The 22,040-nt window shown below is 25.7% G+C and overlaps 1 protein-coding gene across 2 annotated transcripts in view; it reads right to left on the reverse strand.

Moving 5' to 3' along the window:
* LOC117174106 (cysteine protease ATG4B) overlaps positions 1–21,825 on the reverse strand; it is a 39,023-nt gene extending 17,198 nt beyond the window's left edge. Inside the window, exons 1-4 of one of the 2 annotated variants that reach the window (XM_033362859.1) lie at positions 21,634–21,825; positions 14,649–14,813; positions 8,748–8,918; positions 6,597–6,774 (exon numbers count right to left, since the gene is read on the reverse strand). In XM_033362859.1, coding sequence (XP_033218750.1) covers positions 6,597–6,774; positions 8,748–8,918; positions 14,649–14,775 — 476 coding nt within the window. In that variant the 5' untranslated portion in view covers positions 14,776–14,813; positions 21,634–21,825. Of the gene's footprint in view, positions 1–6,596; positions 6,775–8,747; positions 8,919–14,648; positions 14,814–21,439; positions 21,547–21,633 lie in introns of those variants that run through there. The other variant, XM_033362869.1, reaches the window with a different exon arrangement.
* Between the last annotated feature and the right edge of the window lie 215 nt (positions 21,826–22,040).

The following is a 22,040-nucleotide window of genomic DNA, read 5'->3' on the forward strand; positions in this document are numbered from 1 at the left end:
TAGGTATACAATGACTATTAAATATAAAAACCTGAAACTTATGTCAATAATGCTAATGCAAGAAAATTTTACTTATTTTCACATTTTTCTTAAACACTTTTAGCAACAATAGTCAATTTTAGTTTATCGCAAGTTCAGTTTCCCCTGACTTTCTCTGACCATTTTAAAATTTCCTGAATTTCCAGAATAAATCCGGATGCGAAATGCATTTTGAAAGCAGTTCGAATTTTATATTTCTTTGATTTATTTTGCTAATATTATTGTAGTTTTTAAACAAAATTATTTGTTCCGACTTGTAACCAGGAGCTAAATATTTTATTCTCAAATTTCATGCATATCGCCCGGAAATTTGTTGGAATGCACAAAAAAATCAATCCATTTTTTTTATTTAGAAAAAATCGATATTTAGTTGTATCTAATGTAATTTAGTTGTATCTAATACAATTTATCTTTATAATGATAATTTGATTATGATAAACTTTTTAAACAATTTATTATTGTTTTTAAAAATTTTCTCTTAGAAAAGAGATATAAAGTCAGAGTATTTAAACAAAATTTTGCACTTTTTCCCGATTTTCAGTTAGAGTGAGATAATAATTAATTAGTGTTAACAAATATAATTGTTTAAACAATTTATTATTTATTGGTAATAATATTCTCTTGGAATAATGCGAGAAAACTTCTGTTTTTCGCAAAATTTGCACTTTTTGTCCAATTTTCAATCAGAGTGAGGTAAATAAATGATTAAAATTAACAACATTATTTTTTAAAATAATGTATTAATATGGGTTATGTACAATTTAAATTATGCCAGAAAGGTGCGGTTGTATCTGATATTTTTAACCATTTGTCTACTTTTCACTTAGAGTGAGTTATTAATTAAATCAAGTTAGCACAAACAATTATATAAACAAATTATCATTGTTTATAAATATCTTCTGCTTTATTAATGGTAGATAGTTGTGGTTTCTTTTGAAATTTTAAAACGTTTTACCCACTTATTACTTATTAAAGTAATGAATAATGCAGAATAATAAACATAATCGTCAAAACTATTTGTTATTGTTTATAACTATCTTCTTTTAGTTAAGTGCTGAAAAGTTGCGGTTTCTTTTAACTCAAATTTTTTGTTCAGATTTCCTTTAGTGAGGTATTGATTAATGCAAGTTAACAAATATGCTTATTTCAAAAATTTATTATTCTTTGTACCTATCTTCTTTTAGAGTGATGTTAAAACTTTGTGGAAATTAAAAAAAAAACGCAACTTTCTAACACTTATCTAAGAGAAGATAGTTGAAAACAATAATAAATTGTTTAACCCACTATTTTTCTTATCTTGCATTAACTATTACCTCACTAAGTGAAAAGTGAAAAAAAGTTGACAACTTCAGAAAAAATCGAAACTATCTGACATTAATATAGATGAAGATATTCATTGACAATAATAATTTGTTTAAAAAATTATTTTCGATCAATTTAATTAATTATTAAGTGACTGCAAGTGAAGACTAGGCAAATGGTTAAAAATAGTCGAAACCTCGCAACTGTCTACCATTAAGCGAAAAGAGAAAAAGAGTTTAAAATTTCAGAAAAAAAGCCGCACATAGTATTAATATAGTCGAAGATAGCTATAAAAATAATTATTATTATAATTCAAAGATAATATAATTACCAATGACAATAAATTGTTTAAAAAATTATCTTTTGTAACATTAATTAACTATTATCTCACTCTAATTGGGAAATGGAAAAAAGTGGGAAAAACTGCGACTTTCTATCTTTATTCTAAGAGAAAAGTACTGAAAACAATAAGAAATTGTTTAAACAAATTATTATACATCTGATTATCATTATAAAGTATTATCTTTTGTATCAAATAGAATTTACATTTTTTAAAAATGCAAAAAAGTCATAATTAAAACCAAAAACTAACAAAACCCATTATTTCAAATAAGGGTGTTTTTCGTGACCGTATAAAAGGGACTTATAGGGGCGATATTCAAAAAGTAAAATTTTATTCATATTCTATGGCAATCTGTTAAGGAAAATTTTGAGTTTCAAATAGATTCAGCTAATATAGAGGATTTTGAATAAAATTTACATAAACGTATTTATGTATAGGCATGTTTGGACCACCCTAAGCAACACACGGCCCATGCTTACCCCAATTATTAAGAACAAGACAACTTAAAAAAAAATTGAAAGATGTACCATTGGCTACATTTTTGACGACATAATTTTCGTACATTTCTCGCAAGCTAATCGTTTTTTTAATAATTGTGAAATCTCTGCAATGTTTGCCAATTCAAATGTTAGACTACCTGATCAGAGCGCCACCAGTTGGAATATTTTTACCGCCATTAGGTATTTTCATTTCAACTATTGTAAATGAAACACTGTAATTCCTGAATATGTCTGAGCTAGAGCATTTGTATTCAACCACTGATATAACATGAACAATAAAAATATTGGTAAAAACCATCAATTCTTAAATTCTTTTAAATTCTCCTAAATACTGTCCTAGTTCTGACCTAGTTCAAAAATAAGGCTCGATAACTCTTCGAAATCTTATTAGCTTTTTTTTCCGAAATTTGCTAGTCCAAATCGGTGAATATTTGTGGGCTGTACGTTATTTTGAACCAAAAAAGTCATTTTTCTTCCCAATGTGCGGGACTGCTTTATGTACGAAACCATAAACTCTTTTTCTTTCTTTTTCTTTTATATAATCTTGTAGGAAATAAAAAAAAAAAACATTTTTCCTCTCTGCACTTTTTTTTATATCGTGCGTTATTTGCCTATATATATATAAAAGGTGAAAAAAGACTTTTTTAGTTCAAAATAACGTACAGCCCACAAATATTCACTAATTTGGACAAAAAAATTTCGAAAAAAAGTTAATAAGATTTCTAAGAGTTATCGAGCTTCATTTTTGAACTAGGTCAGAACTAGGACAGAATTTAGCAGAATTTAAAAGAATTTATGAGAATTTAAGAATTGATGGTTTTTAACAATATGTGTATTGTTCATGTTATATCAGCGGTTGAAAATAAATTATTTTCTAGCTCAGACATATTCAGGAATTACAGTGTTTCATATAAAAATAAAAAAATTTCCAATGTATAAATTTATTTAATTTATTTATATTTTAATGAAAAAGAATTAAATTGAGACAACAGAAGAAAAAAAATTAAAACAAAAAATACGCACTTTCAACAAATAAAGATTTTTTACTGAAAAAATAAATAAAAGTTTATCTAAATTATTGAAACTTCAAACCAGAAGAAAAATTTTCTTTATAAAAATTCAATTTTCAAACAAAAAATATGACTGTTCAACAAAAAATTAATTTTACACGAAACTGGGGCATTTTTACGGAAAAAAGAGGCAATTTCAAAATAAAAAAAAATTTTGTTACCAAAAAAATGCAAATTTTTAACAAAAAAAATATAAATCTTAAAAAATGGAAAAGTTCCATTTACTGTTAAAACATTAATTCTAAACAAAACAAAAAAAAGTATTTTCCACTAAACAGTTAAATGTTCAACCAGACATAGGCCTTCAATAAAAAAAAATCACAATGTAGTTTAACTTTGACCCAAGTAGTTGATTTTTCAATTAAAAAAGATTAATTTATAACAAGATAATTAAACTTTTAACCAACGAGATAACTTCTCATCTTAAAATATAAATCTTAACAAAAAAAGTTATTTCTTAACAAAGCGATTCAAGCAAATTTTTTAAACGTTTTCACGATCAAACTATGAATTTTTTAACAAAAAATAATTTTCAATACAAAAAGACGAATTTTTAACCAAAAAGGATGAATTTTTATCGAAATTGTTAAATTCTCTAGCAAGTAGTTGCATTTTTATCAAAAAATATGAAATTTATCTTAAACCAGAAGAATTTTTAATTACAAAAAATTTGAGTTTTCATCCAAAAAAGATTCGAATTAACTCAGTAACATAAAAAATGGGATTTTTGTAAGAAAAAAATAAGTCTACGAAAAAAATATAATTTTCAATCCAAAAAGACGAATTTTTTTCACCAAAAAAGGATGAATTTCTAACAAAATACTTAAATTCTCTACCAAATAGTTGTATTTTTACCCACAAAATATCAATGTTGCACTAAAACAGATGAAGTTGTAATAAAAAACAAATTTTTTTTATAAGTGGAACTTTCATCCAGAAAATATTTCAGTTCATTTTTCAACACCAAAATATAAATTTTAAACAAAAATAAAATTATCTACGAAATAGTTCAGTTTTCAAGAAAATAGTATAATAGCTTAATTCTAACCAAACAGTTGCATTTTTATCAAAAAAAATTTAATTTCTGCTAAAGCAGGTAAACTTTATAATAAAAAAGACAAACTTTCAGAAAAAGAGCTGAATTTTCAACCAAAAGGGTTAAAGAAAAAATGCAATTTTCTTTTCTCGTTAATATTCTCATTCTCGTTACCATTTTGAAAGTAATATATCCGGCTCAGAACTCTACTTCTAATAGGACTTAAACTGAAGACCGATGCATGGACTATTACCCTATGTTTTCGAAAATGGCCACATGTTTCTTGTTACGTTTATGTGCATAAATAAATACCAGAAAAATAAAATAAACACAATTTTTCAAATTTTGTAACTTAGTGGTAATTTAGGTAAATTTTTTAAAATTTTGTAACATTGTGTAACAAGATTTTGTTTATTATCAACTGATGGGTCTTTTAAGTATTTTTTTATTCGTGAAATATGAACTTGAAGGCGAAAATGTCCTATCTTTTCGCGTTTTTCACAAGAACAGACTAAAAAAAGTTTTATGTGATATTGAAAATTAAATCTTGAATACGCCCGAAAATACTGATGCTACGAAAAAAGGTCAGTGTTAGAATCAGCGCTTTAAAAATACATAAAGAAATGCCATAAAAATCAAAAAACACAAATTTTACCAAATTTTGTTGCATATTGTTATTAACATTTTAATATGCATTTTAATTTATGCATGAAAATAATTGTGAAATTGTTTTGTAGAAATAAAAACAATTGGCGAATAATAAAATTAAGCCTTTATCGGAAACAAAGTATTTGAGATGTAATTTTCATAATCTACAGTGGAAAATCACGTTTCCTTTTACTACTTTTTGCCTTAAAAAAAAAACAATTATTTTACTGCATCATGCAAGTTTTAACACATTATAACCTTAAATAATAATGATGATAATAATAATAAAATAAGCTTGAATTCTTTTCCTCATAATCGCACAAAAGCTAATAAAATCTTGCGCCTAATAAGTCTCTATGGTATTTTGCAAAATTTCAAATGATCATTTTATTCACGAAATGATTTTAAAAATGAAAAACATTAATATTTTTATAAATATTACTAAAATTTCTGAAAATATGAGAAATAATGATCTTTAAAAATATTAGTATTTAGACAATTTCGAGTTTTTTGTACCAAGTTTAGCATTTAGAAAAGAATCTAGAAAAATGATTTCGAAAATATCTCAAGAATTTAGAAAAAAATATAGAGACTTTCCCTGAAAATGAGCCTGATAAGTAAAAAAAATGTTAATTATTTCCAGATTTATTCCAATCCCAACAAGAACTCTATGAGCAAAAAAATACTCCACGAAGCACCTACTCGAATTTTAATATATATGATTTATTTATGTTAATATATAAATAATTTGGCGGTCAGAAATTTGGCCAGGAGAGCCGTGTGCAGAATATTAAAAAAATGGAACTCTTATCAAAGATGCCTTCGACATATTGGTCTAGAACAGATTTTAAATCTGAGAGAAAAACTTGCTTCCTCATTTTTTAACAATAAAGAATTATTAAACTATTGGCCCATCAAATGTCTTTTTATTCATCTAAAATATTAATTTCTTTTTCTCATGAAACAAATAAAATTATTGATTTATCTAATTCGATTTAATAAAAAACACGTCTATTTATAAACTTTCCTAACATTCGTACTTGACGGAATTTTTTAACATGTAGTATTGCTTTTTGACATTTCATTCATTTTTATTATTATCAACCCTCAAACGGTACACTTCAACCCAGCATACGAAAGCAGCACACTAGTGCGAGTTAGGATTTTATGATTTCATCTGAGATTTGAAGATGAAAATAATATTTAAACTATACGTATAGATATATGATGTTGGGATAAAATTTCTCGCCCAATGCGTTGGGCTAGCTTAAATTTAGTGAAAATTAAATAAAGTTATAAGAAAATTGTTGTTAAAAAAAGGTGTTTTTGAAAAATATATATTTTTAACAAAAGGTCATAATTTTTTCAAAATTAAAGGTATTGAAATACAACTAACGCGATTCTGTATTTAAATATATGTTCGCTCATAAAAAAAGATGTAAAAGTTTATAAAAGAAAACATAACTTTACTTTTTTTTTTAACTGCTGTTGATGACCCTACTTCTTATGAATAAAATTGTACATGTTCCCGATTAGTTATTCTTTTACTTCAGCGCTCTCAATTCAAAATAGTTCAACTTCAAACCGTGTTTTCAAATTATTCAATACTGAACATTTCAGACTTAAAAAGGCTATATAGATTGTAATATTATACATACTTTAATACTTGTGCTACAGTGTTGGGTCCGAACCACTGACCAACTTCCTTTCCTTCAGAGGCCCCCATAAGAGCGATTTGGTGAATCGAGAAAGGCGCAGCCCTTCGATCTTCGAAGCGACTTAAAATTTTCAGGTACGTACTGTCTTTTGTCTCTGGCGTCCACGTCCAGTCTCTACCTGCATTAATGAATTTAGAAACTCGAATATTTAAAATGAAAAAGTAGATATAAACGTTCATTATTCAACTTTTTAAAAGTTTTTAGCTTCTCGTTTCAGATGTCGCACATCGTACTCGATTAAATAGAAAGAAAAAATTTACTTGCAAATATTAGAAAATTTTCAAACCGTCTACGCTTAAAGTGAGAGTTAAATTAACTCGAATTTATATATGTGTTTTTATACTTCTCTGATAAACTATACAATAACAATAATTTATTTTATTTGAACAAGGCAAAATGTCTGCACGATTACAATAATCTTTATTATAATTACAACATTTTCAAAATTATTTGCGTTTGTCCACACTTTTTTTCAAGTCCAAAGAAAAACATTTAATTCTTGAAGAAACATTTAAGATTTAACCCTCAAAGTGCATACATGGTAAAAATCACGGTAGAGTGCAGCGTGGGTCTAAAATACCCCAGCGTTTTTAATCATGTCTTGTTTAACCCCTATTGAATATTTCATCACAATAAAATTATCCGATATAGTTTAAGGTATCTTTTATAAGACAGAGTTGATTTTATAGCCATTTATTTATTTAAAGTTTGTTTAAAAAATTACTGAAAAAAACGTGAAAAATGGGGTTTCTTACTTAAAAAATGATAACTCACGCAATTTTAATCATTTTAACCTGAAAATTTATGATTATACTTTTGAAATAGTGTACTTTCATAAAAAAAATATTGCAACATGAGAGCTTTCAAAAAAGATATTGATTTGCACAGTTGAAAAGTCAATTTTATGATAAAATGATGAATCGGATTTTTTGCTTTTAAATCGATTTATTATTATAAAAATTGAGGAACTTTGACATGCAATACTGTAACAATACAAGAAATTGAAAAAGAGACATAAAGAACTGCATTTTAACAATTCTATTTTATTCAACACATCCACAGTCTGCTCTCGCATGACGTGATGCCGTAAGTTATAAGCCATCTACAAAAAAAACAAGTATGAAATAATAATAAAAAAAAAATGATTTCACTTCATATGATATACTGACGCTACAAAGCAAATAAAAATCAATGAATTTAAAAAAAATTCGCTCCAAAATTACTTCTTCACTCACTAAGTGCACACTGGGTGTTAGATACCCCACGATTTTTTTGCCACCAGTTTTTAGCATCTGCTGCAAGTAGACTGACGCATGGCGCAGTATGCTAAACAACTTTAGTTACAGTTACTGTCACCAACTAAAGCTAGATGGCGACACTTACTGAATTTTTCGAATTAAGTATGGTTTATGGGAGTTTGAAAATTGCTCGGGGTTTTCGACACCCACTTTAAGGGTCAACTCACTGAAAATGCTGCGAAAAAATCAAAAATTCCATTTCTGGTTAAACAGTGTTTGTTTTAATCATTGAAAACTATATTGAAAAAAGTCGATGTTAAAAAACAGATAAACCATATTTATCTACAAAAAATACTTTTGTCTTTTTCGGGAAGCCTTAAAAAAGGAATTTTAAGTAACTTTTAAATAATGAATTAAAATTTTTAAACATTTAATGTATTAAATTCTATTATACTAAATATTAGATTTGTTTATACTAGTTATATCAAATTTAATCAAAAATTAATTACGGTAAATTCGATATTACTCGGTCTGGAACGGTTTATTCAGATATTTCAAAATAAAGTACAAACTGAATTTTTATCAATATTTTAACAGTGGTTTCTTATTTTGCGTTAATCTTGATTTTATTAGTATTTATAATTAACAAATATTACTTTTCTTTATTCAGTTAACGGTTACAAAAAAAAATCGTGGAGATAAAATGTTGAATAATTATTAATGATAATAAATTAATAATAACAGTAGGACAAGTAAAAAAGTTCGGGAAACACGGCTATGAATGTTGAAATGATCACTTATTTACATTTTATGTAATAATCTAAAAAATACGAATAATATAAAAAAATCATACCTAAGTGTAACGAAACTAAGGCTTGACCCAGTACCATTTGACCACATCTTAGCATGCAACCCCAGCCTTTATCTGAGGTAAATGTCGACCCGACGCCTCCAATGGGAACGAAATTCTTCCGATAGGTGAACCATAACTTCGATTCTATGGATGCACGAATTACATCCAATTCTGAAAAATTACATTACCATATTGATATTAATACCAAATTTTTGGTATTTTATAGTATCTATTATCTAAAATAGTAAAAATAACAAGCAACGACAATTTTTTTTATCTTCAAATTAAAATTGTTCAGTATTGGAAATTTTGTTTTTGTACAACTATTTTTGCTTAAAATAAACGATCTCCGATAAATAAAGCTAAGATATTGAAAATGTCAAAACAAAATAAAAATTGTTAGCAAATTGTAAATGTTCTTTAAGATCTATACCGATTTCAGGTGAAAAATTTCAATCTAACCTAAAATCCTTTAAAATTTTTTAATTTCCGTTGAAAATCAAAACTTGTGAATTTGCTTTGAAATATAAAGATTTTTTATTTTAAAAATGCTAATTTGCGAAGAAAAACACTAAAATAACAAAAAATAATTCAGAATTCTAAATCTTCTTTGAAATTTGATTTGAATTTTTCAGTGGATTCTTCTAATTTTGAAGAGAACTGGTTTAGTTTTTATTTAAAAAGAATAATTTTAAGTTTTTATGATTTCAAAATGAGGAGTAAAAGAATATAGAAGACATTGAGATAATTTCTTTAATTTTTCATTAGGTTCAAAATTTTTTAGATAAGATAAATTTCCTCGGGGCGTCAAGAGAATAAAACAAAAATTCTTAAGATTCATGGGAAATTTTAAAATGATTGTTTCGTAACGAATTGCAAGAGAAAATTGAAAAAAGATCACAAACATTTAGAATTATTTCCTGACATTTTTAAAAAGTATGTAAAAGCTTTTAAAGCAAGCTTAGCAATTTTGTCATATTGCATCATTTTAGAAAAAATTTGAGTAAGTTTAAGAGATATTCAGAAGATTTGAAACGATTTAAAAATAATTAAAAATTGTAAAGATATTTAAGAATTTTTTAAAGCTTCACGAATATGAAAAACATTTTTTCATGTTCCTAGGAAAAAGTGAAATGATTTTTTATGTCTAAAAATTAATTCTAAGAGATTATTCAAAAAGATTTCAAAAATTGTCAAAGACGAATCTCTAATATTTTAAGGCAATTTTCAAAATTTTGCAGAATAAATAAAAAATGCCGGGAAATTTTTATAATTTTTAGAGATTAGAAGGTTTAGAAAGCCTGACAAGATTAAAAAAAATTACTTATATTCGTGTAGAAGTTTTAAATAATTTTTTATTAAAAGAAATAATATTACGAATGTTAAACCTTAAAATAATTTTCGAAATGTAGATTTCTAAATATTTCAAAACTAAACTTTAGGAGCTCTAAAATAATTTCTAAAGTTTTCAAGAGAATAAAAAAATTGTCTTAAAATTTCTGGAAAAATTAAAAAAATGTTAAGGTCATTTTTTAAAAATATTGAATGATATTAATAAAATTTAAGATCAATTTGAGTCAGTTAAAAAAAATTTAGGAATTTAAAACGCTTTAAATCGATTAGAAACATTTGTAAACTGTGAAACATTTTCGAAAATGTATCAAATATTTCTTGATTCTTTCCCAATTTCTGAAAGTCTTAAACATCTTTTAGAAAGACTTCAATTTTGCATAATAATTTGTAAAATCCTATAAAATAAAAAAATGTCTTTAGAATCTTCTAGATTTTTTTCTTACACGTCTGAAATATTCAAAAATCTTTTTTTTACATACTCAAGAATCTTATGAAAATCATATTTACATACATTTAAAAACAAGCGAATTATACTTATTTCTTTGTTCTCAATTTTCATAATTTAATTTTATTATGATTTATTATAAAACGTCGAAAATTAATTTTTGATTAATTTGCGTGTTACCAAAGATAAAAAATATTCGTTTGATCGTCTTTATTTAAAAGATACTATACAAATATGTAAAAATATTTTAGCTTCGTTATAAAGTCTATTTGATTTTTAAAAAATCTCATTTAAGAGTTCATTATTTAATTGGAACAGAAAACAATATTATATGATTTATCATATTCCTTGTTTGTAATATATAGATATAATAATTATATTTATTATATAGTAGCATTATATTGTAAAACGGCAATATAAAAAAATTAGCTCATCACTATATTTAAAAGTGTTTGAATACCCGGAACTAACACAAAATAGCGAAAAAATGAATAAAAAATTCGGAAATTAGCAAAAAAAAATTGCCGAAAATATAAATGAACTAATTATAAATTGACCGAATTATAAAATAAGTTAATTGTTAAAATCCCGTAAATATTTCTATTACTGAAATGTAAAATTGCCGAACATAATTAATAAATTATTAATTAATCATTCATTAAATTTTTCCCTTATTTATAATTTTATGAATAGGTCATAAATTAATAATCAGTTAACTATGTTCACCAGTTATAAATTTTGGGAATAGAAATATTTGTGGAAATTTAATAATTCGTTTATTTTAGATTCTGTCTCGAAGTCGGTGAATTTTAGTTTCGGATATTTTTAAATTTGGGAAATTTTATAAATCGGTAATAATATATATTTTTGGTAATTTTTTCATTCATTTGTGTATTTTTTATTTATTTTTGTATTGATTTTTATTAGTTCTGAATATCCATGTGATTTCTTTTAAATTATGTCAATTATGCCGCTTTTTCCCTACATTAAACAAAATAATAAGTAAGTACGTAAGTCTCATTTACTACTTGACTTTACACTATGAAGAAAAATTGATTTTAAAAGGGTTTTTCATATTTATTTTGTAATTTTAATGCATTTTTCTTGTGGTACTGCATGTTTTTGTAGAACAAAGTTACTACTAGCGCCGCCGCACGGCTGTTTTCAAGTGTCATGTCACATTTTTGACATTGGAAAGTACAGTGGAAGGACCCCCCTGGCTGAAACCAGGGGAGTGCTTCCACTGTACTGCCCAATGTAAAAAATGTGTCACGAGAGTTGAAAATGGCCGTGCGGCGGCGCTGGTGATAACTTTATTCTAGAAAGCCATGCAGTGTCATAGGAAAATTGCATAAAAATTACAAAATAAATATGAAAACCCCTTTAAAATCATTTATTTTATAGTATAGTCAGGCATTAAATGAGACTTATGCAGCTACTTATTTTTTTTATATAAGAAAAAGCCGCATAATTGAAGTAATTCAAACACACAAACAAATTGTATGGATATTCACAACATTTAAAAATAATTTAAAAATAAATAACGAATATACATATTAATACAAAAATTTTCCGAAAATATATATCATTATAGAATTATGAAATTTCCAAATTTCATATAACAAGATTTTTAATTGACAGAAAATAAAATTCCGAATTTAAAAACATCCCAAACTAAAATTCACCGACTTTCAGACCGACCATAAATTAATAAGTTATTAATTATTTTCGGTAATCTGAAATTTCGGGAAATTTAAATTTCAGGAATAAAAATATTTATACGAATTTAACAATTTATTTATTTTATAATTCGGTCAATTTATAAATGGTTAATTTATATTTTCGGCAATTTTTTTCGCTAATTTGTGGTTTTGATATTCATTTTTTCGTTATTTTGTATTAGTCCCGAAAATTCAACACTTTTAAATATAGCGATTAAAAATTATTTTTTTTATATTGCCGTTTTACAATATAATGCTACTATATAATAAATATAGTTATTAGATATATCTATATATTACAAACTAGGAATATAATAAATCACAAAATATTTTGTTCTATTGCAATTTTATTGAATAACGAACTCTTAAATGTGACACTTTTTAAATTAAATAGACTTTGTAACGAAGCTAAAATATTCTAACATTTGTATAGTAACTCTTAAATAGAGATCATTAATGAATATTCTTTATCTTTGGCAACACCCAAATTATTTGAGAATTATTTTTCGAAGTGTTTTAATAAATCCATATTGAAATTAAATTATGAGGATTAAGGACAAAAAAATAAGTATTATTAGCTTGTTTTTCAATTCATATAAATCTAATTTTCATAAAATTCTTGAGAAGAATAACAAAAAGATTTTAGAATATTTCCGACGGGTCAGAAAAAAATCTAGAAGATTTTAAAGAATTTTTTTTACTTAAATTTCACCAAATATGAAAAATTTAAGTTTTTTGAAAGAGACTTAGGGCTTTTAGAAGTTGGAAAGAAATAAAGAAATATTTGTTAAATTGTTGAAAATGTTTCACAGTTTTCGAATATTAATAATCTATTTAAAACGTCTTATATTCCTGAAAATAATCTTCTAAATTTTACCAGCAATTTTAGGACAATTTTTTTATTCTCTTGAAAACTTTTAGAATTTTTTATTAATTTTGAATTCCTTCAATTCTGCTAAATATTTCTTGGATTTACTCAATTTTTTATGTTTTATATTTGTAAAATTACTAATTTGAAATATTTTGCTTCAAAATCTTCTAATCTCTCTTTAGTGATTTTAGGAACTCTTTTGGTAAGTCTAAAAACCTTCTTTAATTTTTTTTTAAAGTAAAGGACAATTTTTTTAAATCTTGCCAGACCTTCTAAACCTTCTAATCTCTTAAAAGTATTCAAATCTTTTCTGTAAAATTAAAAAAATTACCCTAAAATCTTTCAGATTTTTCTTTCACAATTTTTGTGAATCTTTAAAAATCTTTACAAGTTTAAATTATTTTTGAATCGTCTCAAGACTTCTGAATATCTCTTAAACTTACTGAAATTTTTTCTAAAATTATGTAATGTGGCAAAATTTCAAAATCTTGCTTGGAAATCTTTTACACGCTTTTTATAAATTTTAGGAAATAATTCGAAATGCTTGTGATCTTTTTTTCAATTATCTCTCGAAATTCATTACAAAAAAATCATTTAAAAATTTCCCATGAATCTTCAAAACCTCTTTTCCTTTTCTTGACACCCTGACAAGTCAGTTTACCTGAAAAAATTTGTAAATCCTGAAAAATTAAAAATATTGTCTCAAAGTCTCCCATATTCTTTTATACCACATTATGAGATATTCAAAAATTAAAAATAATCCTTTTAAAATAAAACCTAAACCATTTCTTCTTGAATCTTTCATAAATCGTAATTATTAAAAAGCTTCAAACTTTTTTATTCGGGATTTTCGGGTTTCTGAGTTAACTTGTATAACTTGATTTGCACCCCGGAGCGATACACATCGGCATAATTAATTGAATTAAATCGATAAAAAAAAACTCCATTAGAAAAATCCACCGTGTCATTTTCAAAATAATTACATAAATAAACCGTTTTCTTGATACATTTTTAAGATTTTGTAACGAATCTACACGATAAGTCATATAACCTTTAAAACAACTAGAGCAGAGTTACTAGTAGCGCCGCCGCATGGCCGTTTTTAACGCATGGGCCATTTTCAACTCTCGGTTACAGGAGGCTGGCTGAAACTGTTAACGTAACCTAAAATTGTTAGAAAATTGTGAATCTTCCTTTAAAATGTTTCAAGGGATTTAAAATATTTTAGTGTATTTTTAACGATTATAAATAATTTGCAATAGATTTCAATATTTTCCAAGGATTTATATGATTTTAGAGTACTTAAAAAGATTTGAATAAAAATCAAAAGTTTCGACGAAAAACACTTAACCTAATCTAAAATGTAAAAGAAATGGTAAATCTCGTTTAAGTTATGCTAAAGACAAAAAAACATATTACGTGCATGATTCGGTGACTAACTGCAAGTGTACAGAATGTCTGATTTTAAATGGATTCGTTTATTTTATTTCCTTGTTAAATGAATATAGTACCTTTCATCGCGTTATATTTTCGTCCAAGAATCCAGACAGGCTCCTCAGTCTGGGGAATGTCCTCCAGATCTTCGCAGACATTCTGGGTGAAAAGAGAATCCATACCGAAAACCTTCTCAATCCACATAGAAATTTTGGATGTTTAATGTACCAGCCGAAAGAGCGCTAAAAACAATATAATTTATATTAGCAATTTCACTTGTATAAGAATCATGGTTTTGGTAAGATGCTTGCAATTTTTCGTCATAATAATAATCCTCATAAGTTTAATTATTATAGACGAAAATTTCAGCACCTGAAAAACTATTATAAACTAACAAAAATTGCACACGATTTTCAAAAATAAAAATGATAAACTTTGTTTTGAAAATGCATAAACGAGTCAAAGATAAAATTTTTAAATAAAATGTTGTTATTAAAATATTTATTGTTTTGAAACAAACAAAAATCTAAGAGGGGTATGGTAGTACCGATGTTGCAATTAAATGAAAAACTTAAGATTCAAATTGTCATTTTGAACATTAACATTTTTTTCAAAATTCTAGAATAATCAAGAAAAAATTAAAGATCAAATATATAGCCCGATGATACAACGTAATTTCTGAGAATAGTGTAAAAACTTTCGCAAACATTATTATAGTGTCAAAAAGATAATATATTAGTTAAATAGGAAATAGTAGGAGCCTTTCCTTTTACAAGATTGTAGATACTCGTATTATATTTTTTTTAAATTCATTTGATGTGTATTTTAAGAATAAGCGTTGTAAAAAAACATTACTCTAATATCACTATCAGTGATTATTGACAATTAAGTTAATTATATTTCTTTTACGTTGCATAACTTTAAAACAATCTTTACGGCTCACAGTGACATCTATGATAAAAAAAGTTGGAAAAAGTTAATATTTTCCGAGAACAATATCTTCATTCGAAGTATTTTTCAAAAGGTCATTTCGTCATAAAATCATTGATTTTCGGAAAAAAAATATTTTAAAATTATTTAAAAATATGACACACGGAAAAACTAATAGTGCCATTATATTTTGCTAAAAAATTACATGAAGCCTATGCGTTTCACTATTTATACTTATACGATATAAAAAATATGGTGGAGCTAAAAATTGTCCAAAACCTGAACCTCAGGTAATTTCCGCAGAACCGAATTATTTTATATATTAGCTCTTTTGTATGTCGCATATTTAAGCAAATTGTTTGAGAAAACATTTTTTAAACAAATGAAAAATAACAGTTTTTTTAATCACAATGTGTGGTGGAATGCACTACAAGAAAATTATTTATCCTAAGTCATTTTCATGAAAACACATTTATTCATTTTGGGTATAAAATATTTCGAATAAATAAAAGCTGTGGAATTACTATTTTTGTCCTATAACTTCACTAGTTTTTCGTTTATAAATAATTCGTTCATCAGTACAAGGCCACTCAAATTTCAGAAAAAAAGATCTTTATCATTTCCCGATTTGATGCAGCACAATTTTTAAATTAAACATTTAATTGTGTAGACTTTTAAAAATAGATGCTTTCAACCTTGAATAAGCTTAATAATAAGATAAACTAATATTTAAAAAAAATCAAACTGCACAGCATTACAAATTATACAAAAAAAAATTAGACAAAACGAAACTATGGACTATACAAATGAAGAAATCTTCATTTCCAGGGTTTCTAAAAATAAAAAATGGCAATACTAATTATTCAAAACTGAAAATTTCGTTAAGTATCTTAGACTAAATAATAATAAATTTAAAGTATTTCGAAATTACCGTAGTGGTCTTACAAAAATAAACTGTACACAGTTAATTCTACGCGTGGTAAAACTCTACACGAATTTTTATGTACATTATATTTTGAAAAGTTAAATAAACTCTACGCAATAAAATTATGCACCAAAAACGCTATACAATATAATTAAATAAACATTAAACTCTACATAATTTTTCTTTATTTATCATTTTAATTTTAAAAACTCTACACAAATCAATTTTACACCAATTACATCACTTTTAAAACAATTAAAAACAAGTTGTTATGTATAAGGTTTTGATTTTTATAATTTATTTCTGTAGTTTTTGAAGCCACAATAATTTAAAATCCTAAAATAACTTATTGTGTAGAGTATTAATGCACTATCCATGTAGAGTTTAATCCTGTCAAGTTAATTTTAGCATCAATAAATTTTATTTTCACATTGTTTCGAATTTTAACGCCTGGGATTTAATTGTGTCATGTTTACATTTTTTCTGTTTTGTGTAGAGCTTAAAAAATAGTATTATATTTATTACATTATCTCACATAAAGTTTTATTGTGGAGAGTTTATTTATGTTTGCAAAATTTAATTTATAAATTTTTGTAGTGTTTTGAATCGGAGGATTTAACTGCGATAAGATAAAATATTTAGTTTGTCAAATAAAGTTGTGTAGAGTACAAATTTTTGCAAAATCGCTGCATTACGTTCAGAATGTACAATGTCAATTTGGAAACATTTAATATTGTATAATTTAAAATTGAGGCCGCTTAAACCTAATAAACTTATTATTCCCAATTTAAGTTTCCTAAACTGAATATTTTTTAGGCGTGGACGACAAAAATTCGACAAATCCAAAATATTTAATGCAACGCAACTTTCTAAATTATCTAGAAGTTTGATTAATTTTTAATATTTTTAAGATTAAGGTTTTTAATTGAACTAAAATTGTAGAATCCTAAAGGATTCAAAGAGTTCACTTTCAAATTTAAAACTGAATCTGATTTTTAATTGTACTAATTAGAGCAATTTAAAATTGAAATAAAACAATTATTAATGATTGAATCTAAAATGGTTGAATTCTGACATTTTCTGCTTGACTCCTATTTATGCCTACGGTCTGGTCGAAAAAAAAAACAGTCTTGGGGATTGTTTACAGTTTTTAAGGCCTTAAAAATATTTCTTTAAAACTCCATCTTAATGTGAATAACGTGACTGAACAAAACATCTTGATATCATTAAAATCATCATACGAGAACGGATACTCGAATTCTCATCAAAATTACTAACAATTGGGAATGGTGGTCTACTATTTCACCACATGGTGCCGAAAAGTGTAACTAGAAAGAGTAGGTACAATTTTAAACATGTATTTTAACTTATGCATAAAAGTGTTTTTACGATTATTTTGTCAAATATAAAACAATGATTGTATACTAAAAACAAATATTCATTAAAAAAAAATAGTTTTAGGTAGCATTTCCATCTTATACAGTGAAAAAAAAAAACATTTTTGTGAAAGTTTTAAAAAAATAAAATTATTTCATTACTTCATGTAAGTTTCAATGCAACAAATTTTATCCATATTATGCCAATAACACGAATAATAGACGACTGGAATTTAAATAGGAATTTTAACCTAACTTTTAGATCAGATTTTTAAATAATAAATATTTAATGTATAAATTTAAAAAAGTCACCATTTTTCTTCAAAATAAGTCCATTTAAGTTTATAATCGTTTGAAAATCACAATAAAGAGAGCAATACTTATATGCACAAATTAAAATGCATCTTTAAAATCGTGCCTAGTCCTTCTAAATCGAATTTCTGTCACCAGGTGGCGTATCGCAGTTTAACCATTCCCAATGGAGGAACTTCTGCAGAAGATTTGACATGGAATTGGTTGTATAAAAAAAAATAAAAAAATAAATGAGTGAAGTTTTTTGTATATGAATTATTATTATTATTATTGAAATGTTGTCACAGACTTATACTGCCCAACATGTCGAAGGCATTTTTGGTTAGAGATGGATTTTTTATTTGATCATTTTTGCACGGGGTTGTCCCGGTATATATCATCAGTCACGGACGCATTTTTATAATGCAATCACGTGATCTGATGAGAGCTGTCTGCCCAGACATATTGGACAAAGCCTGGTTTTTACCCCATCATTGACAGACTGGGTTGCAGTCAAGTACACGATGGGGGACCTACAGCTTAAGGTGGGTTCCGAACCACCAGAACCTCGGTAATAATAATGGATAATCATGCTAGAGATTTAAGACTGCGAAACATAATATGAAGACATCAAAAACGAGGTAAGAGAAAAATGCCAAATGAGAGCTAGAAAATGTGAAAAAAAAACAAGTTCTCGAATAAGCTGCATTTTTAATTTAATTAATACTTTTTATTTTCAGAGATACATACTAATTTAATATTTTGATTTAAAAATCGTCTGAAGCAATTTTAAGATACAAATATTAAAAATTGAACCATTACATTTTTGTTATCAACTGAAAAGTTCTTAAATTGAAAATTAAATTATTTTCATTTTAAATAGTTTAAAAATTCTTAAAAAGCTTGAAAATGTTGAAACACCTACATGTTGTTTTACATTTATAACAATTTTAAATTATTTTTCAAATTTGTTCAGAACTTCTAGACATTTTTTAAGATGATTCTACTTCTTCCCATTTTTTTTTTTTTTTGTTAAACATGGAAAATAACAAATATTTCCTTAAATCTCCGATATTCATTTTTCACAGTTTTTGAAATCTTTTTATTCTGTTTTTAAATATTCTCTGGCAATTAATGTTCTCAAATAAAAAGTCATTTTCAATTTTCCTAGGAATCTTTAGAACATGTTTTTTATTCTTTTTAAGCCTTTCATAAATTTCGGTTCAAATTTTAAATTAATTTTTAATCTTTTCAGACCTTCTAAATATCCCTTCAACTTACTAGAATTTTTACTAGGAATAATAACAGGTGTTCTTTATTTATTATACCTCAAAATACAACAATTTTACTTGTAAATTAAATTTTTAAGTAAAACAATTGAAATAGCAACGTCTAAAGTTTAGTTTTGAATATTAAAAAAATCAAACTATATTCTAAACATTTTTCCTTATGATGTAATAAACAATAAACAACTAATTAAAGTATTCAAAGTGAACCACTTAAATTCTAAACTTTTAAAATTGAAGTTTAAAAGTTTTTGAATTCAAAAATTGTGTATTCAAATGCTCAAAAATTTACAAGTACCAAATGGAAGGTACTAACACTTTTCAATTAAACAATTTTAAATGAAATCCAAATAAACTGCAAAATTTAGAACTTTGATTAATTATAGAGTTCAAAGATTCAGATTAAGTTCCAAAAATATAAATCTACGTTAACATTTTCAATAGCCTAAATTAAAGAATCTAGCAATGAACATTAAAAATTTTCAAAATTATATTATTTTAAGTAATTTTACGCTAGACACATCAAAAATTGAAAAATAATTTTTTTATCTCAACAGTTCTTAAATTAGAACATAAATTATTTTTATTTTAAATAGTCTAGGCATCCTTCCAAAGTTTCCAAATTTTATTTCAAAAACTTGAAAAATCTAGAAGTGGTTTAAAATTTTCCCAAATTCAAAATCATTTTTGAATTTTTTGTCAGAACTTTTAAATATACTTCAAAATGAACTGAATTTTTTCTATAACTTTTAGAAAATTCTTCAATTTAAAAAAAAATTAAATTTGAATTTATAAATAAGAATAGCACACTTATTATTTGTAAAACTCGGACTTGGGCAGATTTTTATTCTGAAAAATCGTAAAATTCCCGGTTTCCCGGTCCGGAGGCCACCCTGTTTTTTATAAAACAATCTTCGATTTCAGAAACTTCTAATTTTTTCTAACCTTTAAAACTGCATTTTAAAATATTTTTAATTAAAATATATGCTTAAAAATCAAAATGGAACATTTTTAAAGCGAAAGATTGTCGAATTAAGCATTTAGAACTAAATGAAATAATAATTTATAAAAATCACAATTTAAAAAATTATTTAAAAAACGGTTGAAATCAAAGTTGGACAAAATTTGTAATCTAAAAATTTTATAAAATTCCCGGTCAAAAAATAAATTCACTGTCATTTCCCGGTTTTCCCCGGCCTCATAAAATTCCCCGTTTTTCAGGTTTCCAGGTCCAGCGGTCACCCTGTTATTTTAAATAAACAATTAAATATGTTTCAATATTAATAAATTGTTATATTTTTAACTAAAGAATTTCACATTTCCAAATTTTAGAGTAAAAGTTACTTTAAAATTGAAAATAGTTTATAAAGTTTCAAGCAGCCATTTAAATTTGTTTAACTACTAAGACTTTCCAATTGATTCCGAATCGTTTGGTAAAACCAAGTATCATTAACTTTTTAATACTTAATGTACAATTGAATTTTGAAAATCATCAGAATTTATAGTTTTTTGGTCAACTAAAAGGGTTTTTTATCCCAAATTGTCGATTTCAAACGCAACTAATTTTTTTTAAATCCTTAAAAGCTGCTTTTTTAAATTCTTTAAATGAAACATGTATGCCTAAAATTTAAACTCCAAAATGGAAAATTCGTAAGTGAAAGTTTTTCGAACTACGCATTCTAAACTAAATGATATAATTAAAAAAGATAAAAACTCAACTGATTATTTAAAAAATATTGAAATTAAACTTGAACCGATTTTGTTCACATGTGTTGCTTACGATTTCATTTTTTATATTTCTTATATTGAAATCTTAAGGTTCTAGACAGGCCCACATGCGATTGAAACTCCAGGGTGTGAAAAACAATATCCCTTTTGCGTATAATCTTTGAAGATTAACAGAAAGTGAGGTTACGGCAGTAACACGGATGTATAGATTAAAAAGGGATTGCTCCTTTTCAAATGAAAAATTATCAAATATAAAACATGAAGCACAATAAACAACAGGTTTGAAAACACAAAAACCAGAGAAAGCGGAACTACAACATTTGTGAGAAAACCTGAAATTTGTCACTTTTTGTCTCCATATGAGTCAAACTTATCGTTGAATCATGGAAAAAGATCACCCTTGAGTTCAACACAAAAATAAAAAGAGCAAAAGTTAAAGGAAACCAATTTCGACGTATTACAATTGAAGTTAGTCGCGCGTCATTAGAAAATGCATTCTATAAAAAGGAAAAGAAATTGTACTTACCGATAACATTGGTCATCGCACTTTCGACAATGATCGCATTGCCCTTTTTATGTTAGGAGATAAGGAGATACGGTCATTTAAAACCAAATTCACCAAATTAAGGAATGTCAACAGAAAAAGACTGTCAAATCACGAAATCAACTCAGCTGATGGACGTGAATCATGATGGCGACGTAAACAGTGTATCACTGCGTTCGTGTGTCACTCGCTCTCTGTTCAAAGGCTGATAAGATCAGATATACAAGTTATCAACCGAGCCTGAGAAGGTACGAAATTCAAATATTTTCATTACATTATTGACATAATTGATAATAGCAAATATCTTATATATTTAATTATAGTTATTAATTATGCCTTTACATTTCTGAATAAGGAAAATAAATTATTTAGATTGTAGATCATTGCAT

Source organism: Belonocnema kinseyi, chromosome 1 (genome assembly GCF_010883055.1).
Source record: "Belonocnema kinseyi isolate 2016_QV_RU_SX_M_011 chromosome 1, B_treatae_v1, whole genome shotgun sequence".
NCBI classification, from domain to species: Eukaryota; Metazoa; Arthropoda; class Insecta; order Hymenoptera; family Cynipidae; genus Belonocnema; species Belonocnema kinseyi.